General features: G+C 44.2%; 1 protein-coding gene across 5 annotated transcripts; it reads left to right on the top strand.

Annotated features, from left to right (window-relative positions):
• LOC119863926 (cytochrome P450 4F3) lies at positions 1–21,504 on the top strand. 5 transcript variants are annotated; one of them, XM_038566998.1, is made up of 13 exons: positions 1–172; positions 485–725; positions 2,762–2,906; positions 5,716–5,769; positions 5,861–5,988; positions 8,002–8,123; positions 8,890–9,157; positions 10,166–10,232; positions 10,464–10,593; positions 18,988–19,121; positions 19,216–19,280; positions 19,474–19,556; positions 19,970–21,504. In XM_038566998.1, the coding sequence occupies exons 2-13, from the start codon at positions 528–530 to the stop codon at positions 20,145–20,147; spliced, it is 1,572 nt and encodes a 523-aa protein (XP_038422926.1). In that variant the 5' UTR covers positions 1–172; positions 485–527; the 3' UTR covers positions 20,148–21,504. The 5 variants fall into 5 exon arrangements, 4 of the variants coding, with proteins under 4 accessions (XP_038422926.1, XP_038422924.1, XP_038422925.1 ...); XR_005375048.1 differs by lacking the exon at positions 2,762–2,906 and adding an exon at positions 4,492–4,636 and having other exon boundaries at positions 4–172; positions 19,206–19,280; positions 19,970–20,029; XM_038566996.1 differs by lacking the exon at positions 2,762–2,906 and adding an exon at positions 4,492–4,636 and having other exon boundaries at positions 4–172; positions 527–725.
• Positions 21,505–26,603: the final 5,099 nt, after the last annotated feature.

The raw sequence follows: 26,603 nt of genomic DNA, 5'->3' as shown, positions 1-26,603 counted from the left end.
CCATTTGGACCACTGCCAAGTAGGGAGGAGGTAAGCAGGCAGGCAGGGATTGGCTGGCTTAGCCTGGCCACTGGCAGTGTCCCCTAGGTCAGCGGCCAGAAGCAAAGACTTTCTAAGAGGAGAGGAGAGGAGAGGAGAGGAGGCTGTGTGGATAAGCTGCTCCTGACTGAAGGTACGAGGCTGGGTGTCCTGGCCCCAGGTGGGGAAGGATACTTCCCAAAGTGGGGTGGCTCCAGGGAGCAGCTGTCCTGGAGTGAGAGGGGCTACTCGTGGGTGATTAACTCTCTCTCACCCCGTCTCTTTCTCTCTCTCTCTCACTCTGCCTGTTCCTCTGGAAGTCTCCTGAACCTCCCCCACTTTGATCACCCTCCCTCCCCCCACACCATGTGGACAGTTCCCAGCACTCCCCATTTGCCTTGTCCCTCCCATCCTGGGCTCTTTCCCTCTGAAGTGAGCACTCAGTAAGCTCACATTTCTGTCCCAGACCAGGTCCTGAGGGGCTCACCCTCTAATCCCTCTGCTCCAGGATGTTGCAACTGAGCCTGTCCTGGCTAGGACTGGGGCAGCTTGCAGCCTCCCCATGGGTGCTCCTGCTGCTGGTGGGGGCCACTTGGCTTCTGACCCGGGTCCTGGCCTGGAGCTACAGCTTCTATGATATCCGTCGCCGCCTCCAGTGTTTCCCACAGCCTCCAAAGCGCAACTGGTTTTGGGGTCACGTGGGCCTGGTGAGTATGGGTAGAGGATGGGACTGGGGTGTCAGGAAATGGACTTCCTGGAGGTTCGGGAATGATGCTCAGGGGTTAGCTGGGGTCTGGGTCAGTGGAGAAGCAGGGAAGCTAGTGGAGTCCTTCTTTTACATCCACTCATTCTTCTGCTCTGCCATCCAGGCCATTTGCACATCTTTGTCCTCCCACCCTCTGCCTGTTTTGGATTTACTTCCTGCCTCTCTGAACCCACATTATTGTCCCTCTGAGGGCTCCCATGGTGGGCTGCACAGGGCACAGTCCTCTGGCATTCCCAGAATCCATGGTTATCCTGGAGACCTTGTCAGGGACCCTGTCCAGGGTCTGCTCCCTGCCTGGCCCATTCCCTTGTGTCTGCTCCCTACCCTACAGGAATTAGTTATGACCTCCCCACCCTACAGGGGTCTAACTTCCCACTCACACCTCTCCCCAGGCCAACTTCCTCTCAGCTTCCTCTTCCCTGCTAAGATGTCCCAATGGGCCCATTGCCCAACCTGAATAAAGATAACTGCTTACTTCTCTTTCCAGAAGCTTTCTTTGAGTCCTCACCAGCAAATCAGAGGTTGACCTTGACATGGGTCTACTCATGCCCCATTCAGGAGTTAATTGTCTCATTACTTATCTTCCACCTATCCAACTAGATAGTTGCCCTGTGGAGCAGACACTAGAGTGCACAGTCCAGGGGCTAGCATCCAGCAGGCACTGAAAGTAAGTGTTTGATGACATAGGTGGTGAACTTGCCATCACCTGCCATGGTCAAGGCCAAAGGGATGAGCAGCTAGCTCCTCCCATCTCCAGGCAGGCTGAGGGCACAGCTCACCTTAACTGCCCAGGATGAGGACCATAGGTAGGGGGAGAACTTCTTGTGATTTTTATTGCTGATTATAGCTAATTTGGAATGGGGGCATTCTGAGGCTCATTGTGAAGGCTGCCTGAGATTCTGGGTCTTGTAATGTTCCTAACAAACCTTGGGGGTAGCAGGGGGCATAAAGTTACTGCTCCCCCTCCCCCTCCAGGGCTTGGTCATGGATGCTGGTCTGGGTCACTCTTCTCTCTAGTTCCTCTTGCTGTGTGACCTCAGCTGAGCCACTCTCCCTCTCTGGACTAATCTCATTAAGTTCCTCAGGGTCCTTGGGGAGCAGGGGGCAGTCACAATGGTGAAATGCCGTCTGTTCACCTGTCTGGAGCACCTGAGAGCATTTGTCAGGCCAGGATGGGGCATCCTGGAGGGATGGAGGGGGACTGGAGAGGATGTCTCCCCAGGAGCTAACCCTGCCCTCCTTCTCCATTTGGTGGATGTGGCTTTGGTGTCTTCATTTGTAAAGGGCACAACTGATCAGAGTCCATAGGATCAGGGGACACAAGTATGAAGAGATAGATGATAGATAGATAGATAGATGATAGATAGATAGATAGATGATAGATGATAGATAGATAGATAGATGATAGATAGATAGATAGATAGATAATAGATAGGTGATATACAGATAGACAGGATTCACTATGTACAGCCTGGTAGGCAGTAGGGACTCATAGGTGGGAGCTGCCCTCCTGTCTGATGAGCAGAGTTCACATCTGTCCCCTGGGGTTTACCAGGACTGGAAGGGCTGCAGACATGTCACCATGTGAGGAACTGGGGGCTGTGTGGACTGGCCAGGACCTAACAGGATGCAGGAATGAGCCCTAGTACAAGTCCTGAGGCCACTCTGGTGCCCACAAAACTCTTGTATGGGGACCTCTCTGAGTTTGGAACCACTCCCAAGACCAGAAAAATCCCACTTCTCAAGCCAAGGTCAGTCTCTCTGTGGGGAGAGAGCATGTCTTCTCCCTGTGTCCTTGGGTTCACCCTTGGGATGTGGAGAGCCTCCAGACCCATCTGTCCTCAGAGAGAAAGAGGGGGAGGAAGCAGAGATTCCCTCCATCCACGTAGAATCTGGACACTCTGTCCACTGTAGAGGCTGCAGGGGGCCCTGCTGTGTCTCCTTCTGTGGAGGTGACATCCCCTGTCTTGCTTGTAGGCTCCCCCCTCGGAGCAGGGCTTGAGGGTCATAATTCAGCTGGTGGCCACCTATACCCAGGGGTTTAAGATGTGGATGGGCCCCATCAAGCCCCTTGTTGTTTTGTGCCACCCCGACTTGATCCGGAATATCACCAGTGCCTCAGGTACTCTTGCAGAGCTTGTGGTGGTGGGTGCCTTGATACAACCCAGGGCTTCCAACGCCTCCACCTCCAACTTCCTTGCACCCCCTGCAGGTCCCTGGGCCCTCCTCCCCTCTTCTCTCTTAGCTATATTCCTCTTCTCTTCATGTATTCAGCAATTCCCCTTTCATCCTCTACTCCCTCCACTGCTGTCTCCTCCCCTGCCCACACCATGAGTCCCCAAGAGACCTCATTCCAAGGCTCTGTCCTGGAATAACCCTCAGTCATGATGATATGGGTCTAGACAAGAGATCTGTCACCTGGTGAAGTAAGGATTGGCCAGATGGGGATGGTTGCAGCAGGCCACAGGTGAATCAAGGCCTCTGCTGGGGCAGGCTGGAAGACTTCCTGGAGGAGTTACTGGACCTAGATCTGGGATGACAAGTAGAAATTTTTTTAGAGCAGAGAGCAGAGTGATGCAGTGGGTATTGATAGCATCTGAGGTCCCCTGCCAGGTCTGGCCTCATTGTCACCCATCTGCAGGGCCAGAGCTTTGAGGTTTGGCAGCTGGTGGAGTACCTGGGCTGCTGTTTCTGTGACATCCACTTCTGGTGGGTTGATCCCTTCCACCTTATCCTACAGCTTGTCTACTCCAAGTTCATTGCCCTCCCGCTCCAGGCCCCAGGAATCTCCCCCTTAGGGAGACCCTACCCCAGCCTGGCTTCCGTCCCTTCTGCTTCTTTCACCTCCAGACAGACCAGGCTGAGCAGGTTGATGAGCAGCACCCAACAGAGACCTTGGCTTTGAAACTCAGGTTCTGGGTGACTTGGAAGGCCCCTAGCTCTTTCTGGCCGCCAAGGTCTCTTTCAGTTGTGAGTGGTGGAAACTCAACCCTGTATAGTCTAATCAAAGACAGGCAATTTACAGTGAACTTCAGGGATGTTGTCTTCAACATGGCTGGATCCAGGTCAAAGAACATCATCAAAACCTGTATTAATTTTTTTTTGTTCTGTTTTCCACTGAGGTGCTTCCACTCTCATTCTTGTAGATATGAGTCCAAGAAGTTTAACTCCTGTGGAACCGTCAGCTTACTGCCACAGTTCCAGGAAAAGTTGCAGAATTCCCTTCAATTTGTCTGGTCTACAGGGTCAATTTTTCATTTAATCACTGTGATCTGACCACCTGATCTTGGCAAGAGTAGATTCTCAGAGTTGTGGTTTTGGGGCTCAAAACAATTCAGTGACTAGGAACGGAGGTCCTGGATTCAGGCAGGGCTGGGTTCAGATGTCAGGAATGCACTGGGAGAATTATCTGGGAGAGTAGGCAAGTTACTTCATCCATCAGAGCCTCAGTTCTCTTACCTGGAACATGGGGATAGAGAGAAGCCAGGTGAACATAGTGTTTGGAATCCAAAATGCAGAATGACTCTTTTTGTTCTTGTAACCAAGGGACCTTAATTGTCATATCGATGGACTGGGGAAGGATCCTAGGAGGAGGCTGGGCTGCTGGAGGGATTTCATGGGGCTCAGGGCTGGGTCTTAGCCCAGCAGGTCCTTCTATTTGGCCACCTAGAAAGAGTGTGAATTGGGTCCTCTTTGTTCCTTTCCAGATTCAGAGCTCAGAGGAAGGTCTCCTGTACACACAGGAGCTGGCAAGCACCTATGGGGATGTGTGCTGCTGGTGGGTGGGCCCTTGGCATGCAGTCATCCGCATCTTCCACCCCACCTACATCAAGCCTGTGCTCTTTTCATCAGGTAGACACCCCATGGTCATGGCTTGCTCACAGCTGAGGTCTCTGTGCTGCTTCCAGTTTGACTTGTGACCTATAAGCAGCCAGGAGAGAAGGTTCAGAGATGCCACTGTCTCTGTCTCACCTGGATCCTCACCTGCCAGACTTCTTTCTGGTCATATCTGCTCACACCTAGGGTGTGATTTTGCAATGTCTGTTGTATGATCGTGTCTGGTCTCTTTTATGTTTCTACCTGCCTCTGGTTCCACCTAGAATACATTATGCTTGGTTATACCTGGTATATGGTTACTCCTGAGCCATATGAAGATGGGCTTACTTGTGTTTGGTGCTCCGCTGTGGCCAAGAATATTTCATGCCATTTGAGATGTCTGCTCCTCCTGTTGGTCATGTCTGAACCAAGTTTGGGTTTTGTCTGCACTCTGCAACCCAGAGTTCTCTGAGAAATGTCGAAGACTATGTGAATCTTGTCCAGGGTAGGTCTTAGATATATCTGGGTCATATCTGGTCCACATCTGTGACATTAGTGGGGCAATAATTAAGTCCTGCTTGGGATCATCTGTGGGTCACCCTGAGGTTGTGTCAGATTGTCTTAGGGTCCATGTCAGAACATGGTACATAATGTCAATGTGTGCTATGCATGTTGTTCCTCGTCAGGACATATTAACACTGGTTGGGGCTATGTGAGAAGTCTCAGGAGATGTCAGGGGGTTCCAGAACAGATGTGTTGTCCCAATTCCTTGTAAAGGCATATTGTGGGGTGCTAATTTGTGTTTTGGTGTTTTGAAAATGTTGGACATGGTAGAAGCCATGTCAAGGTATGTTGAGGTATGTTCTTGCATGTTAGGGTGCATCTAATTAAATGGGGGTATGTCTGCAGGCCTTGTCTTGGTGCTATGTGCTGTAGCCTGGTCTGGTCTCCCCTCATCTCCCTGCTCCTTTTGTTTCCTCTGCTCTTGTTTCCATTCCTGCTGCACTGGGCTTGGAGGGGGTATGCAGACCCCTGGCTGGGAGCCCTCATCCCCCAAACCCAAAGCACTTCCTCTCCCTCTTTTTATGACTCCTGATTGTCCTCATTTATGTCAGCTGCCATTGCGCCCAAGGACATGGTCTTCTATAGCTTACTGAAGCCCTGGCTGGGTGAGTAAATTGGGTAAAGGGGACTGAGGATAACCTTGGGGACTCAGTGGAAGGCACCGCCCTTGCCAATCCTTGTGGCTACCTCTACTAGGGGATGGGCTTCTGCTGAGTGCTGGTGACAAATGGAGCAGCCACCGCCGCATGCTGACACCTGCCTTCCACTTCAACATCCTGAAGCCCTATGTGAAGATTTTCAATTACAGCACGAATGTCATGCATGTGAGTCTCTTGAAACCAGGGTCCCAGCTGAAGCCTTGGAGGTGATGGGGGCTCTGTGACATCTTGTCTGGAATTTTGGTTCTTCTGGGTTAGCTTTGGGGCCATTGATCTTGCTCTCTAAGCCTCAGTTTTCTCAGCTGTAAAATGAGAATTACAGCCCACACTTTGCTGGGTGGTCAAGATAATGTAAGATAGTTACGTTCTTGGCACATAGTACGTTCTCAGAAGGTGTTAGTTTCTATGTTTCCCTTACAAAGAAGCTTTGGAACCTGAGACACAGCTGAATATCCATGAACATCACATGGTAGTTGTTACTGAATTAATGAACCACTTCCAAACTCATTGGTCTAAAACAATGAATGTTTATTATTGCTAACAAGTCTGTGAATCAGTTCGCTGGGTCTTCCGGACCTGGGTAGGGTCACATGTACCTGTGATCAGCTGTGGGTCAGGTATTACTTTGCTGATCTGAGCTCTCACATGTTTGGGGCTTGGTGGCTGCAGGCTGATCTAGGTTGGTCTCAGCTTAGACAACGGAACTTTCTTTAGTGTGATTCTCTGCCTCCAGGAGGCATCACAGGCTTGTTCACATGGCTGAGGCAGGGGTCAAAGAGTGAGAGAAAACTTCAATGCCTCTTGAGATCTAGGTTTAGGAAGATCACCTCATCATTTTCACCATGGTCTATTGGCCAAAGCAAAGCAAAAGGTCAGCATAGAATCCAAAGGTAGTGAAAGGGGCTCCATCCCTTAATGGATGTTGCAGAAAAATCACATTGCAAAGGGTATGGATACCGAGAAGTGAAAAAATGGAGGTGGGGATTTTGTAAAGTGCCTGGGATTTTTTTCATACTTGCAAGCTGAAGAGTGAGATTATTATTGTTTTGTGGATTCTGTCAGAAGACATGAGACTTCTGTGTTAGAGACAAAGAACAGTTTATTACTCATGGCACAGCAAGCACATATGCTTCTTGGTTTGCATTCTTTCTCTAAGTCACCAGACTTCATGAGAATAACACAAGTGGGCTTCAATGCTTACATAGTATGTTGCATTAAGGGGAGGTTTAGGGACTCCATGACTTTTTTTTTTTTGTCAACTAGAAGCAAAGCTGACATTTGTCCAGGGGGAAACAGTACCTTATATCTCAAGGGTGTTTGCTGCAAACACAGCTCTGGGTCTTGCATTTTTTGGCATACCAGCAAGAATATGCGGTGGTGTTCGGGGTCCATGGACTACCTTTTTCAAAAAGGAGACTTTTTCTTTCCTTTTTTTTTTTAAGATTTTATTTATTTATTAGAGAGCAAGTGAGAGCAGAGAGAGCACAAGTGGGAGGGAGGAGCAGGTTCCCCACTGAGCAGGGATCCCTGATGTGGGACTCCAGTCTAGGACCCTAGGATCATCACCTGAGCTAAAGGCAGATGCTTAATCAATTGAGTCACCCAGATGCCCCCAAAGGATATTTTTTCTTAACTTGTAGCAATGAAGATGGTGAAAGCTAACTTTTATTAAGTACTTACTGTATGCTAGAAACCATGTGCATATTCCATGACATATACTCTCTGATTTGATTTTCACAACTCTATGAGGTAGAGAGGATCTTGTCTATTACAGGTGGTGACAATGAGGTTCAGAGAAGTTAGGGAGCTTGCCCACATTCACACAGCTAGCAAGTAAGCTAGTAAGTGGAGCTTGGATTCCAACTTGGTTTCTTTGACACCAGAGCAAGTCATTTTAACTGTTACTAAGTTTTGATAGGTGGAGCCCAGAGGGCAGTGAGCTGAGCAAGGGCACACTGAGCCAGAATTTGAACTCAGGTCTCCTGACTCCCAGCCATGGGGCCTTAACTGTAACAGTTTCTACTTCTGCCCAAGTAGAAGTAGTCTCGGTCCTCCCTGGGGATGGTTGTCTGGGGCCAGGAGGCTAGGTTTGGGGGATTCCATCTTGGTGGTTGGTGTTGGGGAGGGCTTTCGGAGGAGGCAGGTTCCAGCCCGAGTTCTGCTTCCCTCTCTGCCCAGGCCAAGTGGAAGCGCCTGGTGTCAGAAGGCAGCACCCATCTGGACATGTTTGAACACATCAGCCTCATGACCCTGGACAGTCTGCAGAAATGTGTCTTCAGTTTTGACAGCAATTGCCAGGAGTAAGTCTCTGCTCAGGGTCTGAAATATTAGCCATAGACCCAAGAGAGTAGATGGCGAAGGGAGGGATGATCAACACAATCAGAAGGGACTTCCTGAAGGAGATGGATCAGAACTAGACATTGAGGGACAAGGAAGGGAAAGAGAAACAGTGATCCTTTAGGGTAGGTAGAAATGTGTGATAAAGTCCAGGGGGCTATGATGAGCAAAGCATGTGCCACAGTGAGGAGTCTCTTTGGGAATGAGGTTGGAAGCATTGGCAGGGGCTGTATCTTAAGGATATTCAAAGACTAGGCAAAGGCATTAGAATTTTTTTGAGTTTTCTCGGAGGCATGGAAAGTGGTTGAGCATTGAGAGTCATGGGGAAAGCTGTTCTTCGATTTCTGATTCTAGAGAAGACCAGCCATTGTGTAGATAGTGGATTTTGTTCCAAAGAGATGCTAGAGTAGGGAGGGGGTTGGGTCCATTGACCTAATGAGAGAAGATGAAGTCTGAGGTGTATGGAGATGGAGGAGAAAAGTACAATATCTCAGCTGGGATTTAATGGGCCAGGGGCATTGAGGCGGCTCACAGCAATGGGAATCAGGGAGGGAAGAGAGTGTGGGGAGTCATGTCTCTTAGGTCATCCCTACCATGTACCTGTGGGACCATCTGTTCCTGGATACCAATTTTTCTGATGGGAGGTAGCTCCCAGCATCTGGTGGGAGGCATTTTCTCAGTCTTCAGGTGAGCTAAATTGTGGCCTCCTTTCATGTCCTCATCCTACAGGAAGCCTAGTGAATATATTGCTGCCATATTAGAACTCAGTGCCCTTGTGGCAAAACGGCATCAGCAGATCTTGCACATGGACTTCCTGTACTACCTCACTCCAGACGGACAGCGCTTCCGCAGAGCCTGCCGCCTGGTGCACAACTTCACAGATGCTGTCATTCAGGAACGGCGCCGCACTCTCCCAGTTCAGGGTGTTGATGACTTCCTCATGACCAAGGCTAAGAGTAAGACTTTGGACTTCATTGATGTGCTCCTGCTGTCCAAGGTGAGTTTCTCTGGGATCTGAATTCAAGAGGTAGAATGGACCTTGATTTCAAATTTCACACTGAAGAACTTACACTTGGTCCAGAGGGTACTGTGTGCTTGAGAGCCAAGGGAGGTGCTTGAGAAAGGGAGGGATGGATTATGGATATGTTTTAGAGATTAGTATGTGGAATCTAGCCTGTAGAGGTCTTCTAATTTTGAATCTGTGACCTGAGATTTTACTCTTTTACTCGAGACTTTGCTTAATAAGGTAGTTGTGTGTGTGTGTGTGTGTGTGTGTGTGTGTGTGTATTTATGTACCAGAACCTGGATCAGAGAAGCTCATTTATTACTCACAGAAGTAAGAGTAGCCAGAGTAGAACTGTAGCTGTGATTCCTCATTCTAAGATTCTTCTGGGAGCTATCTGATGCTTTTATCTGTACACGCAGCCATGCTCCATCCCAGAAGAGGTAACTATACATTATGAAACTTGGAACTTATATAAGACTGCTGACACATCTGCACCTTCTTCTGTGTGTGTGTGTGTGTGTGTGTGTGTATGTGCATCCATGCAAGTGATGACAGAGAGTTAGAATGTAAAGTCCACTTTGCGGAGAAGGCAGTCTATAGGTTCTGTTGGTTTTTTTTTTTTTTTTTTGCCAGGGAAGATGAGGAATCTCTGGATTTACTATCCTAGAATGTAATCCAGGTTGCCAGTAACTTTTTTCCAGAAAGTCCTCATCATGTAGAAACAGGGAAATATTCATGGATAACTGATTCTTCTCACCAAGGACAAAGCAGGAGGGAAAGAGGCCAAGCAGGAGAAGAACTGTGGGGTGGGGCCTCTGGTGATAATGAGCAAAGGAGGTTTAAGGGTGAAGGGTCGGCTTGGGTTTCTGGATGGATGAAAGAGCTTCAGAGACTGTCTCAGATTATGCTCAGGAGCTCTCAAAACTGATATGATTTGGTATGTGTGTGTGTGTGTGTGTGTGTGTGTGTGTGTGTGTGTGTGTCTTACTTTCTCTCCAGGATGAAGATGGAAAGCAATTGTCAGACAAGGATATCCGAGCTGAAGCTGACACCTTTATGTTTGAGGGTGAGCATCCCAGTGTGGGACTATAGGGGGGCAGGGAACTGCCAATCCGGGACACTTGGCAGGTGGGTCCTGGATTGGACCAGAATTCGTCATTGGGTCCTTCGCAGGACCACCCCATTCCATCCCATCCTCCCATCCTCCCATCCTCCCTGAGGGCCTTAATTAAAGGCGCTGCCCACCCTCTGGTGCTGAACAAGCCCAGAGACCCAAGCCTGTCTGGCTGCCTCTCAGGCCATGACACCACAGCCAGTGGCCTCTCCTGGGTCCTGTTCAACCTGGCAAAGCACCCAGAATACCAGGAGCGCTGCCGGCAGGAGGTGCAAGAGCTCCTGAGGGACCGTGAGCCTCAAGAGATTGAATGGTGAGTGCAGGTCCCTATGGTCTATTCTCGAACCCCTCTTATTGGCTTTGCTCCCCAGCTGGGGAAGGGGAAAGATCTTTTGGTTAGTTCTGTCATTATTATTTAGTGAGAATAGGAGCAGAGCCCAGAGGCAGGGTCTGTACCCAGCCTGTAGAACAGGGAAGAGTGACAAAGATCGGGGCTGCTGAGAGAATTAGCGACAATGTATGAAGGCAGATGATGCCACTAAGTACACATTCAGTAAGTGAACTTCCATTCCACTCTCTTACCTTTCTCTCTTAAATCACATTTTTTTCTAAACATCCTCACTCCCTAAATGTTTGCTTCTCTCTTGCCTTCAAATTCCTTCCATATTGTTCAGTCCAAGTTTCATGGGGGATATGTGGTTTTAAAATCATTCTATTCCTATCCAGGAGAACTGCATCTTTATCCATCCAGTCCCCATTCAGAGAACACTGCCACTCTGCCTTTCTGTCCCCAGTCCTATATTTTCTCCAATTCTTACTAGCCCATTCTGTGTCATGGAGACCCAGGAAGGACCCAGCCCTGGCCCTTGTCGTGCAAGAGCTCTAGTCTGGTGTGGAAATTGTCTCATGTCAGGATACTCCTGTTCCACATGGGGTGAGCTAGGGTGGAGAGTATGAGAGGCAAGGCTAAGGGTAGAGAGAGTGCCTCTGTTGAGACCCTGAGTGATGATCACTAGATATTTGGGGATAGTTGGGGTCCAGTTAGTTCAAGAAGACAGAGTGGGGGCAAAAGTGAAAAGGAAGGGAAGAAGGGAGGAGGGAAAGGAAGAAAAGAAGGGAAAGGATGGAGAAAAGGAGATACAGGGAGAAAAGGGGGAAGGGAGGAAGTGGGATGAGAGAGAGAGAGTGAAAGGGGGAGGAAGAAATGGAGGGAGGGAAGGAGAGAGAGAAGAGACGAAGACAGGTAGACAGACGGGGAGAGAAAAGAGAAAGAGACACTGATTCATGGTGAGATGATGTGGCTGAGGGATGGCAGCAGGGGTTGGTTATGGGAGACTTTAGAAGCAATGTCACTGGGTCCAATTGTAACCAAGGGCAATAGGGAACTGAGGGAACTGTTTGAGCAGGATGAGGACAGGTCCGATATTTCTAGGGCTAGTGTGGGGAACATACTGGAGAGGACAAGTTGCAGCATCGGGACCAGGGAGGGGATTCTGAGGTCTGGGCCAGGAGCTTGGCGATATTGAGCAGGCATTGGACTGGACAGGCATCTTGTAGGTAATATTTTCCACTCCAGGCCTTCACTCAGCATAGCAGTCCCGTGAGGCAGAGTAGAGAAATACCTTTATGCTGTTTCAACCAAAATTTCAAACAGACAAAACTGTACACTTGGTTTTTTTTTTAAAAAAAGGTATATAAAAGAACATTTATAATCAGGGCACCTGGGTGGCTCAGTTTGTTAAATGTTCAACTCTGGCTTTTCGCTCAGGTCACGGTCTCAGGGTTGTGAGATTGAGCCCTGTGACCATCTGGCTCCATGCTGAGCATGAAGTATACTGTAGATTTTCTGTCTCTCCCTCTCCCTCAAATAAGTCAATAAATCTTTAAGAGAGAGAGCGAGAGAGAGAGAGAGAGAGAGAGAGAAAGTTTATAATAGAAATGAACTTTTTTCTTAATCCTTGCCCTAGGAGTAACTCCTGTCAGTGATTTCTTGTGGACCATTCCAGAAAATATCTATCCTATATCGACATTTATATGAAAACTATCTCACTACCCCCTCCAGTGGGAATTAAGGTCTACATGTTAGCAATGTGTTTTTGAGATCTTTTCTTTTCTTCAAAACATGAATGTTCGAAAAGTTTTGAATTACAGAAACAATGATGAGAACAAATTCTTCTTGCCTTGAAGTACCACAAAGGAGACTACAGTTATCATTGATGTCCTCCCCCGCAACTGAATCCCCTCCTGTCTCCCTAGGGGTTAGACTCATGAGGTTGTCATGTGTCTTTCAAAACGAGAGCGGGAAGGGAGAGGGAGGGAGGGTTTCGGGAGCGGAGGGAGGAGGGAGGGTTAGGTTGAGGTGTCGGGGGATTTGGCGGCGGGGCTTTCGTGAGGTGGAGGGAGGGTTCTTTCTTTCTTCTTTCGTTCTGTTCGGCTTCCTATACGCTTCCTTTCTTCTTTTCTTCTTCTTTCTTTTTCTCTTTCTTTCTTCTTTCTTCTTTCTTTCTTTCTTTCTTTCTTTCTTTCTTCTTTCTTTTCTTCTTTGTTTCTTTCCACCACCTATCTCTAAAAGCTTTCTTTTTTTAAAAAAAATATTTTTTTATTTGAAGGGAAGAGGGCTCGGGGGGAGGGAAAGAGCAAATCCCAAGCAGGCTCCATGCCCAAGGTGGACCTGATGTGAGGTTTAATCTCAGGGCTTGATCTTAGGACCCTGAGATCATGAGCTGAGCTGAAATCGAGTCAAACACTTAACTGAGCTACCCAGATGCTCCAAGGCAAATGCTTTTTTTTTTTTTTTTTAAGATTTATTTATTTATTCATTCAGAGAGAGCGAAGAGAGAGGCAGAGACACAGGCAGAGGCAGAAGCAGGCTCCCTGCAGGAAGCCTGATATGGGACTCGATATTGGGTCTCCAGGATCAAGCCGTGGGCTGCAGGCGGCGCTAAACCGCTGCGCCACCGGGGCTGCCCGGCAAATGCTTTATATTAAAAATATAATATATGCTAAAATTAATATTTTTGTATAAAAGTAGTTAAATTCATTCAAAGATTTTACCTTTCACATTATTTTTGGATCTTTTGCACAGTCTGAGTATACTGCATTTTTTATTTTTTATTTATTTTTATTTTTTATTTTTTTAAAATATTGCATTTATTTTATTTATTTATTTATTTATTTTTTTTAACTTTTATTTATTTATGATAGTCACAGAGAGAGAGAGAGAGGCAGAGACACAGGCAGAGGGAGAAGCAGGCTCCATGCACCGGGAGCCCGATGTGGGATTCGATCCCTGGTCTCCAGGATCGCGCCCTGGGCCAAAGGCAGGCGCTAAACCGCTGCGCCACCCAGGGATCCCTATACTGCATTTTTTAATACTGCATTAAAAAAATTTTTTTTATTGGAGTTAAATATGCCAACATATAGCATAACACCCAGTGCTCATCCCACCAAGTGCCCCCCTCATTGCCCATCACCCATTCACCCCAAACCCCTGCCCACCTCCCCTTCCACTACTCCTTGTTCATTTCCCAGAGTTAGGTGTCTCTCATGTTTTGTCACCCTCACTGATATTTTCACTCATTTTCTCTCCTTTCCCTTTATTCCCTTTCACTATTATTTATATTCCCCAAATGAATGAGACCATATAATGTTTCCTTTTCCGACTGACTTATTTCACTCAGCATAATACCCTCCAGGTCCCTCCACATCGAAGCAAATGGTGGGTATTTGTTATTTCTAATGGCTTCTTTCTTTCTTTCTTTCTTTCTTTCTTTCTTTCTTTCTTTCTTTCTCTCTCTCTCTCTCCTTCTTTCTTTCTTTCTCTCTCTATTATCTTTTTGTCCATTAGCACATCTTGCATTTCTATATACATACAGTTTGTGACTCGTTCTATTCACTCGACAGTGTCTTACAGCTCCTTCTTTCTGTGTGCTGCATAACTTCCCACAGTTTACTTGGTTCTCCCCTTTGTTGAGGATATTCCTGTTAGTATTCTCAATTATACTAGAAATTGCTGAATTGCTTTCCAGAGTTTCTGTGCTGATTTACCTTTCAGCCTGCAGTGTGTGATAGAACTTGAGGGAGCTCTAGTCCCTCCTTTTAATTGCTGTGTAATATTCTACAATATGGCTGTACTGTAATTTATCTAAACCTCCCTCATAGGTGGATATTTAGATTGTTTCTAGCCTTTTGCTAAAATAAACATGGGGGTAGTCAACATCTGTGAACACTGACACATGCTTATACACGTGAATGTCTCTCCAGTGCCAACTTCAGATTGTCAAAGACAATCTGAGTTTTTGTCATTTTAATAGCAATTGCAAACTTGTTCCCATCAGCTGAATCTGATGTTGTCAGCTTTCCCATACTTTTACCTATGATATTATTGTATTGAATTTTAAATCTTTGCCAATTTGTCATATTTCCTTTTCTAAATGAACATTTCTTTAAATAAGAAGTTTAACATCTTTTTGCACATTTTGAGGGGTTATTCCCAACACTTTTTAATATTTAGGTATAATTGACATACATTCTATTGCTTTCAGGAGTACAACAAATGAGATGATATTTGTATATATTACAAAATGTCTACCACAATTAGTCTAGCTAGCATTTGTCACCATACATAATCACAGAACTTTTTTTTCTCTGTGATGAGGACTTTTAAGACCTACTCTCTTAGCAACTTCCAAATATGCAATGCAGTATGATTACCTACAGTATTATTAATGAAAATAGAGTAACTATGTAATGCTATACATAACATTCCTATGACCTAATTATTTTATAACTGGAAGTTATTACCCTTTGACTTCTTCACCCATTTTGCTCACTCCCATCCCCCACTTTTGGCAACATTCAATCTGGTCTCTGTATTTATGAGCTTCTTTTTGTTGTTTGTTCCTTCAGATTCTATCTATCAGTGAAATTATATGGTATTTGTCTTTTTCTCTCTGCTTATTTCCTTAGCATAATGCCCTTAAGGTCCATTGATGTCATTGCAAATGGCAAGATTTCTTTTTTATGGCTGAGTAATATCCCACTGCGTTTATTTCACATTTTCTTCATCCATTCATCCACTGATGGGAACCAGTGGTTTCATAACCTTAGCTATTATAAATAATGCTGCAATGAACATGAGGCTACATATACACTTATAAAAAAAATTTTATTCATTTATTCATGAAAGAGACAGAGAGGCAGAGACATAGGCAGAGAGCTGAAGCAGGCTCCCCACGGGGAACCCGATCCCGGGAACTTGAGCCAGGATCCTGGGATCACGACCTGAGCCAAACGCAGACACCCAACCACTGAGCCACCCAGGCGTCCCTACATATACACTTTTTGAGTTAGTGATTCCATCTTCTTTGGATAACTACCCAGAGGTGAGATTGCTGAATAGTGTAGTAGTTCTATTTTTAAATTATTTTTGAGGAAACTTCATCCTGTTTTCTACAGTATCTGCATCAATTTACGATCCCCCAAAGGTGCACATGGTTCCTTTTTCTGCACATCCTCATCAGTATTTGTTATTTCTTGTGTTTTTGATAATAGCTATTCTAACAGCTGTGAGATGTGAGGTGAGATCTCATCGTGGTTTTGATTTGCATTTCTCTGATAATTAGTGATTTTGAGCACCTTTTCATGTCTCTGTTGTCCATTTGTATATCTTCTTTTACAAATGTCTATTCAGGTCCTTCTGCACATGTTGGTAAGCCATTTTTATTTCTCTTTATGTACGAAGTACTCATCTTTTTTATTGTTTCTTTTTTAATTCTTCTGTTTTTTCAAATTTACTTAGAATAAATCAGGTAAAAAAAGTAATCCTTTTCTGTCTTGTGTTGCAGAAGATTGACTTTTGACTTTTGAGGGGTGCTTTTGATTAATTTTTATGGAGACAAATTTATCCAAATATTCTTTAACAGCTATACTGTCTTTCCTTATGCTAGGGTTTTGTAGGCTTTCCTTACCAGATGTCAAGGCTTCACTTATTCACATCTCTTTTGTTGCATGGGTCTCTTTTCCTGATCTTCCCACCCAGGGACACACTGGGTGTTTGTTTGATCATTGCATCTTCGTGGTAGGTCTTAACATCTTCATGGTAGAGTGAGTTTCTCTTTTTTAATCTTCCCTTTTTGTTTTTATTATTTTTAAATAGTTATTTATTTATCTGATAGGTGGGGAAGGGCAGAGGGAGAGAGAATCTTAAGCATACTCTGTGCTGAGCATGGAGCCTGACACTGGGCTTTATTCCCACAATCCTGATTTCATGACCTGAGCTGAAACCAAGAGCTGGATGCTCAACTGAATGCGCCACCCAGGGACCCCTTAATCTTTCATTTTTAAATTGTTCTAATTCTCATAATCTTTTATCTTTCCAGAAATGTTTTCGAGTAAGGTTATCAAGTTCCTAAAAATATCTGGTAGATTTTCATTTCAATCAAATATATTCTATCAGTTGACTTGAATATATGATTGAGTTGTGGAAAATGGATTATTTCATGATATGAACACATACCATCCTAGAGTGTGGAAGGAATATCCCCATTTGTGGATATTTTAATACTCTTTAGTCCTTTTAATAAAGTCTAAAATTTTTTCTTAGTGATCTTAAGCATATTTTGTTAAATTAACCCTAAGATACTTCTGTTGCTATGCTGACTCATCTATTTGTATTTTTTCCTTTTTTTCTTTTCTTAATCATTTGATATTTTTATTTGTATTTGTAAATCAATAAATAATATATACTAAGCCTAAAAATTTAGACAATTTGACACATAAGCATGGTGAATGAAACTATCTGCAGATTTGAATGTTTTGTAAGGACCATAATCACTGTACAACATATGCTGAATGTACATATATTTAAATATTCTATTTATATATTTTTTAAAACAGACACTTCTCTAAATTTTAAGAAGTGGAAATCATTTAAAATATGAATCATCTATTTGTATTGAGAGAAATTTAAAATTTCATTTGGAATATAGAGATCTCACATCTTTCTTTGGCTAAACTTCTATCATCATCATCATCATCATCTATTCTATTATCTTTTCTAATGGATTATTTCAACATAGAAAAATAATTTTAAAATATACATATAAATTTTGTGTTCAGTGAACATAGTAAAAGTGAAGTATGGAGTTTCATATTAAAAATTTTTTTAAGCTCTTGGAATAATTGGGGAGCTACCCAGAAAAAAGATACCTCAAACTACTTCTCATGTCTTGTAACAAGATAACATCAAGATGGAATCAAATATTTATTTATTTATTTATTTATTAAAGATTTTATTTATTTATTCTTGAGAGACACAGAGAAAGGAAGAGACACAGGCAGAGGGAGAACAAGGCTCCCGGTGGGGAGCCTTATGTGGGACTCAATAACAGGACCCTGGGATCACGACCTGAACCAAAGGCAGACGCTCAACCACTGAGCCACCCAGGTGGTCCGATGGAATAAAATATTTGAACTAAAAAAAAATAAAAGTGTCTTAAAAGCTCTAGAGGAAACCATGGGAAATTATCTTATAGCTCCAGAATAAGGATGCCCTTATTCTTGACACAAATCCCAGGAAATCTATAAGACATTGCTATACTCTTGCATGAAAGAGATACAGAGCAGTGTGCACAATATATAGGATGATACACTAAAATTATTTTAAATGCAAAAAGGTAGCTCTGAAAGGATAAATGACAAATAAGAACCTAGGCAAACTGTAAGAATGGGAAATGGTGGTGTTGAGTCATAGAAGTGGGGTTTTATAGTTTTCCAGTTTGAACCACTTAACTATATCAGCTATTAACAGTTATAATCACCACATAATTTGAAGAGGATCAAAGAAAAAGATCCAACTCCCTTATTGCATGTTCAATGTCTATAAAAGTTTTCTGGTGTATTCTCTTGTGTTTTCTAAGCATAGAATCATAGCTGGCAAAAATGACACCTTTACCCCCACATTTCTGACTGCATTACTCTCCTTTTTTCTCTTGTCAATTGCATTAGCTAGTATCTCTAGGACCATGATAGACAAAACATTGGATCTGTTTCTGCTGTTTCTTACTCATTTGGCTTTTGATTTTGCTGTCTTGAAATAAACAGTATTTAATTTTTATGCAAATTTGTAAACCTTTTTATGGTTTCCTTTTGGGTGTCATGTTTTGCTCAGAAAACCTTCCAAAAACAGAAAGGAGAAAAAATGAGTGGGAAATATCAGAAAGGGAGACAGAACATGAGAGACTCCTAACTCTGGGAAACGAAGTAGGGGTGGTGGAAGGGGAGGTGGGCCGGGGTGGGGATGTGGGTGACTGGGTGATGGGCACTGAGGGGGGAACATTTGATGGGATGAGCACTGGGTGTTATTCTATATGTTGGCAAATTGAACACCAATAAAAAATAAATTTATAAAAAAAATACAGAAGAAAAAAAAAAAGAAAAGAAAACCTTCCAAAACCACCCAGCTAAATTTTCTCACCTACTTCTTTGATCTTGCTTTTCTTTTTTAAAACCACTTTATAAGGTATGATTGACATTAAAAAAAAAAAGCTGTACATATTTAATGTGCAGGGCTCAGTAAGTTTGGAGATACCTGATCCACCTGGAATTTATTTTGTTGCAGGGAGAGAGGATCTCAGGGGGCAGTAGAGGACTGAGAGGAAGGGTCTGTGTTTTTGCTGTCTGGATAATTGTTGGGGGGGTTCCTTAGGGACGACCTGGCCAAGTTGCCCTTCTTGACCATGTGCATCAAGGAGAGTCTGCGGCTGCACCCACCTGTCACAGTCATCTCCCGCTGCTGCACCCAGGACATTGTGCTCTCAGATGGCCGGGTCATCCCCAAAGGTGCTCACAACCTCAGGGGGAGAAGCTTCCTGGGAAGGAAGGGGGCCTATCAGGCATGGGAAACCCTTCCTGACTGGCTCTCAGTCTCCCACAGGTGTTACCTGCCTCATTAGTATTTTTGGGACCCACCACAACCCATCCGTGTGGCCAGACCCTGAGGTACTGCCTCTCTCCCCGTCCACATGGCCTACCCTCTTCCTTGTCTTATTCCCCAGGGGGACCTAGGGGAGGGAGCAGGGTTCTGACCTGGAAAATCAGACACCACCTACCCCCATCATACACAAGTCTGCCTCTCCAAAGCTGGCTGTCCTGGGAAACCCCATCCAGCAGCCCTACCTCTCTGTGCCCCCAGGTATACAATCCCTTGCGCTTTGACCCAGAAAACATCAAGGAGAGGTCTCCCCTGGCTTTTATTCCCTTCTCTGCTGGGCCCAGGTGAGCCAAGAGGGTATGTGAGGTGGGAATGGGGTGGCGGGGGCAGGGGTCTGGGACTGAGATCCCAGGAACGTCTGTGGGGGAGGGAAAGGGGAGGAAGTTGAGGATGGCTCTCCTGGTCTCCCCTCCTCCGGAGGTTAGGAGTAAGGGTCTGGGGAGTGGGGGCGGCTGGGTCCAAGGAGGGGTCCGCGGGGTGCTCAGCAGCTCTGCCGCGCGCGCGCGTCTGCGGGCCTGAGTTCAAGGCTGGGGTCTGGGCCCAGCTCCCGGGATGGACGGGCAAGTCCCCAGCGGGGTCCCAGGCACGTCAGCCGCTGTGCATCCCTGCGGGCGGCGATGCGGGTCCCGGGCTGGGTTCTGGGCGCGATGGGCCCTGCCGGGGTCCCTGGCGAGTGCGAGCCCCCCTCCCCCCTCAGGAACTGCATCGGGCAGGCGTTCGCCATGAGCGAGATGAAGGTGGTGCTGGCGCTCACGCTGCTGCGCTTCAGGGTCCTGCCCCACGAGGAGGAGCCGCGCAGGAAGCCGGAGCTCATCCTGCGCGCCGAGGGCGGACTTTGGCTGCGCGTGGAGCCGCTGAGCGCGCGCCCCCAGTGACCCGCCAGCTCCCGGCTGGGCCCAGCCCGACCCGCGCGCCTCGCTTTGCAGGTTCCCGGGAAGAGAAGCGCGTGGTCTCCCCCGCGCGAGCCCCACGGAGAGCCAGCAGGGGGCGCGTGGGCCCCGCGGGAAGGCCGGGGGTGGGGGTGGGGGGCGAGGCGGGGTGGAGGGGAGGCTGGGTCTGGGCCGGGCCCTGACAGCCCTTCCAGCTCATCCCAGATCCCCGTCCTGATGGCAGGTTCTCCTAGAATCAAACCCGTGGTTACTCCAGATTTCAAATGCACAGATAGAAAATACAACAATGCAAAGCATGCTAAAATTCTAGCCTCTCCATGGAGTTTCTCTCAATTCAACAACTGGGAAGGGGTCCTTAGATTGCCTGTCAGCACCCCTGCGGGGAGCACTTCACTCTCGCTCCTGGGTAATGTGGCTGATTAATAATCAAGGGCTTGATTACCCCCCCACCCCCCAGGAAGTAATGCAAACGCCATCAGTTACAGCACTCAGTTGTAAAAACCAGTTTTCTGGCGCTCTTTGAGAAGTTGATTGACCTCTTCCTCCTTGCACATGACTTCTCATTGACCTTTCCCTAGAAATCTCCCTTGGAGAGAAAAAACAGGGTATATGTGCTTTCTGCTAATTCATGGCTTATGGTTCTTCCCTGGCTCCTCCTAAGATCATGTTATCCCCCCCCCCTTTTTTTTTTGGTAAACAAAATTTAATACAACTGTATAGTCAAATGATAATGGTTAAAGGACATTTTATTAGATACAACTTTTAAAAAATTAAACTATGCATAAAGTATATTTAAACAAGGCATATTAGTATTAGTGTGCTACAATCAAATTGAGAGCAAAGAAGTACAAAGCATTTTTCACTGTGAAGATATTGGAGCCTCTCACTGAAAGCAAATGACATTTGGCTGCCATCGGTTTGTACAAGTTGTAAAGCATATTATGCTTTTTTTCAACACTGTAATTGTTGTCTTACACAGCTCCAGAAATTCTCAAAAATTTAAATAAAAGAAATTGGGGGAGGGATGATGGGGAAAGCAAGAGTAAGAACCTTTTCAAGAAATATAAATGAAAATTGAACACCAATAAAAAATTAATTAAAAAAACACAAAGTAAAAAAAAAAAGAAATATAAATGAAAAAGCCTGTAGAAGGAAAAAAAATAGTACATAAGAATGGAACAAAAATAAGTACATTTACTTTTTTGACATTAGATGTAGACATTGCAAATGATGTTTTCAAAAGTTTAATCAATGTTAGATGTTTGAATATCTTAAAAAGCACCTTGGTTACAAGACAAACAAGATCCCCGAATATAATAAAACTCCAAACACTGTCCATCCATATGATGTGGTTTGAAGTTTGCGGTTCAGAGCCCATGGCCAAGAAATAGTTCTTGAGGTTTTTGGTGCAGAAAGGGGGTTTTTATTAAAGCACGGGAACAAGAGCTGCTGCCCTGGGATTGTGAGCGGAAAACTGATAATATACTTTCTGATTTGGGGCGGTAATGACAAAGGCAAGTTTCCAAAATGAGTTTCATATGGTAAAGACTCACAGGACACTAGAGGCCTAGGTATTGTCAAGTGAAGGTTGTTTATTTCTCTATAAAAAGAGCTAATATTAAGACAGTTGAGAGTTTCCTGGAGGAGTATTATACTCTATTTGCCTGAAGTATTGGTCAATGGGCTATAGGTCAGAAAGAAATTTAATTTTATCTACATTCACCTTTTGCCTTTGTTCTCCGCATCATTCCCCCTGAACGGTTATGGCCCTTAAATCTTTAAGGGTGCTGAGGATGGAAGGTCTTCTGTACCTTCTTCCTGCTGAATAGAAGCATAGAGGTGTTCTTATTTTTGGGTCAACATTGGTCAGTTGGGGAATTTATATATAGAAGATACAAAAGATAGAGGCTGCCAATCCAAGGTAGACAACACATAAGAACTCTATTAAGTAGAAAGGATTATCTGTTGGCTGGAAGTTATGGCAGTGAAGGAGTCTTGGCACCAGGCAGAGGGACACCAGAAAGTCCACAAAATAAGGTTAATATTATGATGAGAAAGAGGATCCTGAATAAAAAGACCTTTAATAATTAACCAAGATCTTTCTCCAGTCCAGGAGTTTAACTACTCACTAAAGAAAAGAGGGAGGGAGGGAAGGAAAGAGAGAGGAAGAGAGATGACTTAAAGCACTGTTTGAATATCTGTATCTTTTAGGCATATCTTTTGGTGATATCTTTTTGGTGAATCTGGAATCTTTTGGTGATATCTAGAATATATACCCAACATTTTGTTTTTATGCATGTCCTGTCTTGTGCAGTTAAAATATCTAATGCCATTTTGAGAGTCATTTAAGGCCTCAGGGGCATAGCAAGTGGTGTTAGCCATCATATGCTCTGTTTTGTTTAGCAAGCAATCAGGTAATTAATAAGAGGCACCTTTCTGTTAACAAAAGAAAAAATATAGTTTAATGGTCAGAGCAAATTATAAACCCACAGTCAAGTCTTGAGTGCTTAAGATCTAATATTTACAAAGATGTGTTGTTGAAACATTTTCTCTCGATAATAACCCTCATTTTAAATCCAAGACAGCCAAATCAGGACTGATTCATTTGAAAAACAAGTCCAATTTTAACAAACTTGGCTTGATTATATAAGCAAGAACAGCAATTGGCCATATAGATCTTTCAAAATCGGCTTTACTGGAACTCTCATAAGGAATCTTTTTTCTTCCATTTAAATTCAATTTGCCAATATATAGTATAACACCGGGTGCTCATCCCATCAAGTGCCCTCTTCAGTGCCCATCACCCAGTGACCCCATCCCCCCACTCACCTCCCCTTCTGTAACGCTTTATTTGTTTTCCAGAGTTAGGAGTCTCTCATGGTTTGTCTCCCTCTCTAATTTTTCCCACTCAGTTCCCCTCCTTTCCCTTGTAATCCCTTTCACTATTTCTTAAATTCCATGTATGAGTGAAATCATATGATGATTGTCCTCCTCTGATTGGCTTATTTCACGCAGCATCCAAGTAGAAGCAAATGGTGGGTATTCATCCTCTCTGATGGCTAAATAATATTCCACTGTATATTATACTACATCTTCTTTATCCATTCATCTGTCGAAGGACATCGTGGCTCCTTCCACATCTCATAAGGAATCTTGATTGAACTTTTAGTAGTCTCTCTAGACCAGAAGCCAAGCCAAGTACTTGTCATTAGATATGCCTGCAATGCCTGTAGATTTGAGCAAATACCTCTTCAAGAGGTCCCCAAAGTATCCTGAGATTCCTGCACCTGGCAGGAAGTGACATTCTTTACTTACATGGTGAGGCCTCTGAGAACTCTGTAAGCAGGTATCAGACCGGCAATTCCAAGGGGCTTTATGGCTCCATGTTTATAAAGTCAACCTCTGTTCCTTAAAGCTGTCTGGTCATATCTGAGCCTATGCATGTCTCTCAAATATGACTTCCAGTCAAAGCCTTGGTAGAGTAACCAGTGTTTCTAATGGTGTCCTGTTACAAGGGGAACAGATTCTTATCGAACTTATGCAAATAACTATAATTGCTGTGAAAGAAAGACCACTCGCTGAGCCCTTCTGAATTTCAGAGGGTTCAGGTAGAGAGAAAAGTTAATGGCTGAAATTTGTTTTCAGAGGAATATTTTTATCCTATTTTTATCCTATTTTAGATACTTTAAGAGAATGTTCCCTTTGTCTGAAAGAGCAAACATTAGAGAACCAGCAATGTTTCAAAGGTCACAAAAACTCCCATCATCCTCAGTTTATTTAGTCTCATGTTATTAATTCTTGTTCAATTTGAATGCAGCTTTTTAGTTAGTTCTGGAAGTTTTTACCAATTTTAAAGATCAAAACCTGTATTTGTCAAAAGCCTTTTTAATGAATTTCCTTGAAGATGAAACACGTTTCAGAGGAGAATATGAACAATAACTATGTATGACAAAAGACTCAAAAAGAGCATGATTAAAGATCTGATGAGCAGTTACAACATAGTGACAAGGAAATCCAGTTATTTCTGTGACTCTAACACTTCAATAATTAGAACATCAAGTGATGACCCTACACCAGAATAGATTAAAAGTTCAGGAACTTCTATCTCTAGAACAGTTATAGCATTTACCCAAGCCATACAATGTGAGGCTTATCACTGATAGATCTTTTCAAGTAACTTAACATACCAAATAAAAAGGCCAAGGAGTCAAAGAAAATTGAAATCCCAGGGAACTTTGTTAAAGAGTACCTCAGACAGTTATAATAAAGCAGGTACTCAAATAAGTTTACAGATCATTACAAAACTTAAAACTTAATTATTTATTTAACCAAAGTGGTGATAAGAGATTCCAAAGGCAAATATAGTTTTCGCCAAACTCAGCTCCCTTAGCATTGAGAAGTTTTAACTAAATGACCAAAGACCTGATAAAGACAAAACGTAGAAACTGGTTTCCTGGGCAGACAAAAGAGAAAAAAAACTGTTTACACTTTCTTTTCAAGAGCAGACCAACAATTCAAGAAAACTTGTCTCCTGAAGAGAGAAACTCAGAATTTCAATTTTATACTTTTAAAATCTATTCATTTTGGGGCACCTGGGTGGCCCTGGCTGTTGAGCATCTAACTCTTGGGCTCAGCTCAGGTCTTCTTTTTTTTTTTTTTAAAGATTTTATTTATTTACTCATGAGAGACACAGAGAGAGGCAGAGACACAGGCAGAGGGAGAAACTCATCCCAGGATCACACCTTGAGCCAGAGGCAGACACTCCACCGCTGAGCCACCCAGGTGTCCCCGCTCAGGTCTTGATATCAGGGTTGTGAGTTCAAACTCCATGTAAGGTGGAGCCTACTAAAACAAAATATAATAAAATCCACTCATTTTAATCTTAGTTCTGACTACATATAGAATTCCTTTCCAAAGATTTCCCTTCATAAACCTTTTACAACTTTTTCATTCAGAGTTGCTTCCCTCATTTCCATCAGTCTTAATTACATTTAGCAGAATTTTAACTCTTAGAAACTTTAGTTTCCAGTGAAGACTAAGTAGTAACCAATAGTGAACTGGAATTCTTTCATACTGGTCATACTGGAATTCTTTAGATGGCAGACTTATGAAACTATTAAGTACAAAACATGTTTTCCAACAGATTTAAGTATCCTTAGTTTTCTGCCATAAGCCAAACCACAAATTTATGTTCAGTAGTAATCAATGCTTTAGCATTTTAGCTCATTTGGAAAAGGTCTAGATGTACAATCAATTCAATCTCATTTATTACCCAAGCAAATCTTTAAAGTTTCAGATTATCAAAGACTCTGAAAACTATCTTAATGATTACCCATGAAAACTTTGAGAAAAAACAAAATTAACCCTCATTTTAAGTCATCTTTTGTGGACAAATTGCAACAGAGATAACACGAGCTTATTTGATCTTCAATAATCCTTGGTAGAATGGAAGTTTCAATTAGTTTAAATGCCAAACTATGTTCTACCGGGGTCCACTTAAAAGTCAATCAATTTGTTCTCCATTGTGAGTCTTACCTGGGGTACCAGTGAGAAAATCTGAAGTGGGCAGTGTATGCTGGCCACACCCAAGGTGGTGTAGAGACAGGAGGAGGGGTCTGTTAAGGAGCAATAGTGAGAGAGTCAGCATCACCTTCATCAGGAATGGCCTGTGTTTCCTTCAGCAACCTGGATTTATCCATAGGAGGCCTGTTTACATAATTATTTTTTTTAATTAATTATTTATTTATTTATGATAGTCACACACACAGAGACAGAGAGAGAGAGAGAGAGAGAGAGAGGCAGAGACACAGGCAGAGGGAGAAGCAGGCTCCATGCACCGGGAGCCCGATGTGGGATTCGATCCCGGGTCTCCAGGATCGCGCCCTGGGCCAAAGGCAGGCGCCAAACCGCTGCGCCACCCAGGGATCCCTGTTTACATAATTATTAACCAATATGTCAGGAGGGAGTTTACTAGCCAAACACAACCAGGCAAACACATTCTACAAGAGACCCTTAGGCCGGGGTCCTAATCTAGGACCATGCAAGCCTGAACACAAGGTACTTCTGTCCGTTTGCCCTGTTCCTTGCAAAAGAGATCTAATGGATAGATAGTATTGAAGCTTAATGTCTCATTAATAGGCCATTTTTCCTCATCTCTTAAGGAGTATGGATGCCATGCAGTGTTACAAAAGATCATTCCCTCCCCCTCTTTAATCTTGCAATCTGAATTGTTTCCACTGGGTTAAAAGGTATCCCATGGAAGAGCCCTTGAGGACTTAAGAGAGAAGGTTCCACACTCCTAGAAAAGTAGAGAAAGTCCATTACCAAGAAAATCCCCCTACCCCGACTCCCACGTGGCATCTCTGACATACCCATTGCACAGGGTATGTCAGAGGTTCCTGGTGTCAAAGCAACCTGAGGTGTCCCTCGAATGAAATTGCT

Source organism: Canis lupus, chromosome 20 (genome assembly GCF_011100685.1).
Source record: "Canis lupus familiaris isolate Mischka breed German Shepherd chromosome 20, alternate assembly UU_Cfam_GSD_1.0, whole genome shotgun sequence".
Classification (NCBI taxonomy): Eukaryota; Metazoa; Chordata; class Mammalia; order Carnivora; family Canidae; genus Canis; species Canis lupus.
This window is presented reverse-complemented; position numbering and strand designations above follow the sequence as displayed.